At 52.2% G+C, this 6,700-nt stretch overlaps 1 protein-coding gene across 1 annotated transcript; it reads left to right on the forward strand.

The window, feature by feature from the left end:
• The first annotated feature begins 561 nt into the window (after positions 1–561).
• LOC116984311 (protein rapunzel-like) lies at positions 562–3,649 on the forward strand. Its single transcript, XM_033038431.1, has 3 exons — positions 562–574; positions 2,678–3,162; positions 3,194–3,649. The coding sequence occupies exons 1-3, from the start codon at positions 562–564 to the stop codon at positions 3,647–3,649; spliced, it is 954 nt and encodes a 317-aa protein (XP_032894322.1).
• The last annotated feature ends 3,051 nt before the right edge of the window (positions 3,650–6,700 follow it).

Here is a 6,700-nt window from a genome sequence, read left to right on the forward strand (position 1 = left end):
CCGAACACATAATCTCCCCTTATATATATAGTATTTTAGTTTAGTTTAGAAATAGAGTGCGGAAACAGGCCCTTCGGCCCACCGAATCCACACCGACCAGCGATCTCCGCATTCTAACACTATCCTACACACCAGGGTATGTGTTGTGATTTCCTTGACCAGCACGCAAAACAACGTGTTTCACAGTTTCTCCATTCCCGTGACAATAATAAATCGATACTAATCAACCGAGAGTTCATTTTATTGCTGATATCTCCAGCGCTGCCATAAATCCCCCGCCCAGTTTTGCTGGACTCCTAACAAACGCCCCTTTGGACAGGATGCGGTCGGGGGTGGAGGCTCCAAGACGTGGTCGAAGAGGGAAGCTCCAGGTGGAGGGGCTCCAGGCCTCAGCTGCCCCACAACAACAGGGCGAGCGCTGCTACTTAAGGCGGGGAAAGACATTGAGAGGAGCAGAGCTGTTGAAGGGAGGCAGTAGGGAGAGTTCTGAGTTCGCGGAAAACAGCAGGAAGGAGGCGACACAAAGTGTGTACGACACAGGGTAAGGGTCTAGCTGAAATGATGGCGGGCATGGGTGAGTACGAGGGAAAGGTGACTATGAAAAGCTGCGATGGTTTGGAGGAAACCTGGAAACGGAGTGTCTCACCCACAGGGTCTCAGATGAGCAGGCAACGGAAAGAGAATCATACACAGGATAGGCGGGTGTGGGACTGGGGAGACTGGTCCACTGGCACTCGAACAGGTTAGATGGGCTGAACAGTCTCTCGCTGTGCCGTCATCATTCTTACTGCTCGCCCCGCGACTGCTCCGCTCGTACCCTGCCCGCTGGAAATGTGGTGGGGGGGAGTGGCCGAGGGATGAAGGGATGGAGAAGAGCGACCAACAGCCTTCTCCGTCAGCGTAACTCCCCCCCCCCCCCCCCCGTGTGTGTGTGTGTGTGTGTTACCCATTGCAGGGGAGTAAGTTAGCGGGACTTAGAGGAAAGCGACCTGAGGCCGGAGCCAGGGACGAAATCGCGGCCGGTCACGGGAGGAGAAATTACAGCGCCGGAACAGGATGAGCAGCTTTTGCCGAGGGGGGAGCGGGAGCCGGCTCCTGGCGCAGCCTCCTCTACTCATTTATACCGTCCATTCCCTACACAGACGCTGCCTTGCCCGCTGAGTTCTTCCGGCACTTTGTGTTTTGCTCAGGATTCCAGCATCTGTGGTTCAAGTGAGGTAATCGCTATCACAACATGGGGGAGACACCATTTATTGGTGGGCGCACGCGCACACACACACACTCACACACACGAGGTTTCGCCCGTGGCCCCTGTGGACGGTAACATCGAGAGCTGACCTGGTTGGTGACCTCCAGCAACAGTAGCTTCGTCCGCCCCGAATCGTGGGCTTCACTCGGCTCGTTGGCGGGGCCTTTCATCGCCCGGTGCGGCGATGGAAGTTCCCGCGGCCGATTTTAAGCCGCGCCTGGCGATGAAAGGCCCCGCGAAAGTGCCGGATCAAACTCCGCACTATGATATTTGCACCACAAGGACGTCTCCCTCAGTCCCCCCCCTCCTACTTCGCCTCTGACCGACACCTCCCTACTCCAATCATCGCGCTGAATCATCATGTCCTACCCCCACTGCTTGCTGACCGACGTCTCTCTCGTCCAATCGGTGCCCTCGATCATCAGTCCCCCACCCCACCCCGTCTCGCGGAAAGCGGAAATTTTTAATTCAAATGTTTTTCACCCAATTTTAAAATCCGGGTTACAAAACATGGGGGGAATTATCGCTCACCTCCCAAAACATGGGAGATTTCCGCCCGTGATTGTGATTTTTTTTCTCCCTAAATTCACAGGAATTATCTAGATTCCACCACTAACCTGCACGGGGTGGGGGGTGGGGGGTGGGGGGTTACCGCGGCCAATTGGCCTGCCGACGCGGACGTTTGTGTAAACACGCGGGGGGATCCCACGGCATTGAACACCTAACGTTAGGATTGAACCTACGATGCGTAACTCCAAGGCAACGGCTCTATGCTCTGTTCGCCGTCCTAACATGGGTTCGGGCAGGGATGTTATAGAAGTATGTTTTTTACTCAAGATTCCAGCATCTGCAGTCTATTCTTTAGGTATTTTCGGCATTGGGTTTTTAATGAACAGGGCGCGGACTCAGTGGGCCGAAGGGCCTGTTGCCGTGCTGTATCTATCTGTGACTCGTCAACTGGCTGCGTGACCGTCTGCTTCCCGTTTGACCTCCGTTGCCGCGACATGGCGCAGGATTTCGTTCAAAAATTAATCTTGTTCTCTATTAACGCCACCCAAGTTCCCTTTCACCCACATCCCTCCCTCCGCCTTTACAATTCACGCACCTTCTCCCGTTATCTGACATCCCTTTACCTCCCTTTCACCTCCAGCGTTTGGCACTTACTCAGCCCATCTGCCAATGACCCTCTCGCCTGTATCCACCTATAACTTGCCAGGCTTTGTCCTGTCCCCCCCGCCCCCCCCCCTTCCCCGCACCCGGTCAGACTGAAGAAGGGTCGCGACCCGAATCTTTGTCTGTCCATTACCTCCACAGATGCTGCCTGAGCCGCCGAGTTGTTCCAACGCTGTTGTTTTTGTTTGATATTCCAGCATCTTCATTTCTTCGTGTCTCCGTTAATCTGGATCTGTTTGAACTGTTTCTTTCCAGCAGCGGCGAGGCGCAGACCACACCCGGAGTCCCACGATCCAGGCCCAGTCATGGCGGACAGCGCGAAACTGCTTAGCGCTTCGGCGCAGCTAACGGAGAACATGTTGAATGCAAGTGTAGCGATGGGGCTGTTGCAGGATGTAGCCAAGTTCGCCTCCATGGCCGGTGTGTTGTCTGGAATCTTCCAGGTGGGCGGCGCCATTCTGAAGCTGGTGCTGGGAAAGCAGGACAGCGAGGAGCTGAAATATATGAAGGAGCAGTTCCAGATCGTCAGGAACAAACTGGATGTGATTTCTGATCAGATCGGGCAGGTGCTGTGGGAGATCCAGAGGAGCACGATCGATAACCAGTACTTCCCCATCGAGGAGAACCTCAAGAACCAGTTCCGCAAATACATGGACATCCTGAGATCAGCGCCCGAGTTCCGCGACAAGGATCGAGACGAGTTCCTCGCCCACTTCGACGCGACCAAGGGCGACCAGAACGTCCACACGCTCTTCGACGTGTGCTACGGCCATGAGCTACGACCAAAGGAACCGGCGCCTGATGGAAGTCATGTGTTGCCGGCTGAAGGAGCTCTTCTGCATTGGTCTGATCGCTGTCCTGGGCCACGCCGCCGTCACCGGCAACGATGTGGAGGCGTTGAAGAAAGAGTGGAACCAGAAACTGGCGCAAGTAGAAGCCAAAATGATATCCATGGTAGATCGGTGCGTTAGCGAGTTTGCGCAGCAGGCAGAGATAGATGTCGAGAGGATGGCGAAGGACAAGGGGGAGAGAGATAACAAGGGGTGCGTCACCTTTATCCTGGAGGGACTGGTGAAGAAATACGACTGGGTCCGCTGGTCAGTGCGCGTCTGTGATCCAATCGGGGGCTTTGACAATCACTGTGTTGGTGGCCCAAACCGTTTTCATTTTTCCGGCACAATGACGTCAACGTGGTTGTGTCCTACGCCATCGACCCAAAGCCCATAAACGAGGCGCACATCCGCCAGTTGATGCAGGGCAAGGACGACTGGAGTGACGCCAGAGAAGTTGTCGACTTCATCTACACCAACGTCCCGTCCAACTACATGGTCCACGCGGTCAGGCGTTTAAAAGGCCTGTGGATGAACAATGACTTCCCCGGCGACTGCCACTTCTGGGAGAACTACAGTGGGGTCACCCTCTGTGTCCACTCCACATGATGGCCCCAGGGGCGAGCCGGTCCCGTCATGGCGGGTTATGTTAGAAATTAAATTGATCAAATATGTGATTAAAATGAATCCGGACCCAATCAGTTCAGTGTCCGCGTCCTAGATTTATCAGCGCTACAATTCGGCGCTTAGAGTCCAATCAAAGGTCACCGTCGGATTGTAACACCGTCGGTGTGCAACCGGTGAGCAGCCGCTTCCCCAGTTTACTGACCGTCCGCTGAACACCAAGCGCTGCAGACACGACCCTGTCTGGTTACCTCCTGCACTCAGCCGCCGCTGCCCGGCAAACAACACAATGGCCATCGGCAGCGGGGTCTTCTGATGCCCTTTATCCTTGTAGATAAATCGTTGTTATTGCTTGGCTGTGCTTAAAGTGATTAATCGGTTCTATGAAAATATATACGATGTACACGGTAATCAGTTCAATAAATTCGAATCACGAGTCAAGTGTTTAATTGTCATTTGTAACCACAACGGAACCCTGAAATTCGTGCTTGCTGCAGCGTAAAATCATGCAAACGGAATAACAAAGGGATAATATATAATAATACAAAACAATGTCACCTATTCCTTTGCTCCAGAGATGCTGCCTGTCCCGCTGAGTTACTGCAGCGTTCTGTTTAAACCAGCATCAGCAGTTTCTTCCCACGCAAAATAATCACCGTATTTTATGGGACCATAACCCGACGTCATATTGCATCGCCCCTCATCCTCCTGCGCCCCAAGGAATAAAGTCTTACCCTGCCCAACCTCTCCCTTTAGCTCAGGCCCTCGAGTCCTAGCAACATCCTCAAGGATCTTCTCTGCGTTCTTTCCGATTATTGGCATCTTTCCCGTAGTTTCACCTCGCAGCACCCCTTCCTCAGCGACAGGTATTCCAGGACATCAGAGACTAAACGGCGCCCTCCCCTTCGGGTGAGTTCAACGTCTCTTTTCCTCACGCATCCCTTCGATCGGAATACCCTGTCCGCTGTCCACCCGTACAGCGCGGAAACCAGTCATTTAGCCCCAACCTGTCCATGCTGACTTCATGCCCATCAAGGCCAATCCCATTTGTCCGAATTAGACCAGACCCCTCACCACATTTGCCATCTAAGTACCAGTCCCATCGCCCTGGACACGTTGTAATTGCACCTCCCTCCGCCTCTTCGCCTCAACATTCAAGGGTGTTTTATTGTCGAAAAGGAACAATGACATTCTTACTTGCAGCAGCACAACGGATATGTAAACTTGGTACTCCATATCCATGGAATATATTGGGAGGGCAGGGGGTGAACGTGTGTAGGAAGGAACTGCAGATGCTGGTTTATACCGAAGATAGACACAGAGTGCTGGAGTAACTCAGCGGGTCAGGCAGCATCACAGGAGAAAAAGGGAACAGGTGACGTTTCAGGTCGAGACCCTTCTTCAGATTGAAAGTAGAGTCGGGGAGGGGGTTGGGGGGTGGGTAACCGGAGGTAGGTAAAGACTAACACATGCTGGGGCCGGTAACAGATGACCAATGAAGGGTTTAGCCCACAATGGTCCATTGTTGGCTGGGGAAGAGGTGATAAAGACGGGAGAGAGGGGTGCAAACAGTCCACTGACAGAACGGATCAGATCCATACATCTGTACCGTTATTAGTTAACAAAAATTGGTGTCCGAGCTGGAGGTAACGACTTCATTACAAAAATGTTCTGACGCCTCATCAAATGCGCGGGTTACCCGGTGGAGGTTCCGTGTGGAAACAGCCGATATTACCATCACCTCTGGGTGAATCCAAGCAAAGCCAGAAATCAGAGTTCCCCGACATCCCCCGTGCCATTTGGTCCATTTAGTCTATTCCGACATTCAATCATAGCTGATCTATCTCTCCCACCTAACCCCATTCCCCTGTCTTCTCCCCATAACCTCGGACACCCGTACTAATCACGAATCCATCTCTCTCTGCCTCAAAAATATCCACCGACTGGACCTCCGTAGCCTTCTGTGGCAAATAATTCCACAGATTCACCACCACCTGACGAAAGAAATTTCTCCTCATCTCCTTCCTTAAAAAACGTCCTTTAACTCTGAGGCTATTGCCTCTAGTCCTAGACTCTCCCACTCGTGGAAACACCCTATCCACATCCATTCTATCCAAGCCGTTTCTATTCTGTATGTTTCAATGAGGTCCCCCCTCATTCTTCTAAACTCCAGCGAGTACAGGCCCAGTGCTCATCATAGGTTAACCCACACACACACTCATCAAAAGTTAACCTACTCATTCCTGGGATCATTTTTGTAAACCTCCTCTGGACCCTCTCGATATTCCAAATGCGGCTTTACCAGCGCCTGAAAGAGCCTCAACATTGTTTTAGTATTCTAGCCCTCTTGAAATAAATGCTAGCAGGTTTGTTTCCTTTGATATCGATTCGTCTTGCAGATTATATTTTTGGGGAATCCAGCACCAACAGTCCCAAGTCCCTTTGCACCTCCGATTTCTGGATTCCCTCCCGATTTAGACAATTGTTTGTCTTTATTCCTACTACCAAAATGCATGACTCCACAATCTGCCACACTATTTCCCATCTCTGCCCACTCCCCCAACCTGTCCAAGTTGCCCGCTCACGTGCCTGCCAAGGTGGTCTCAAAACCCACGATCGTATGTCCGGCCACCACGACTCCTGGCCGCGCCGTCGGGTCAACTTTCACTATGGGTGTAAAAAGCTTGTCCTGCACATCTCCTTTAAACGTTTCTCGTCTCACAAATACATTCTATCTGGCAATTAATATTTCCATCCTGGGGGAAAAAACTCTACCATATCTCAGAATGTTATAAACTTCTACCCAATCAGCTCTCATCCACCG

Source organism: Amblyraja radiata, chromosome 2 (assembly GCF_010909765.2).
Source record: "Amblyraja radiata isolate CabotCenter1 chromosome 2, sAmbRad1.1.pri, whole genome shotgun sequence".
Taxonomy (NCBI): Eukaryota; Metazoa; Chordata; class Chondrichthyes; order Rajiformes; family Rajidae; genus Amblyraja; species Amblyraja radiata.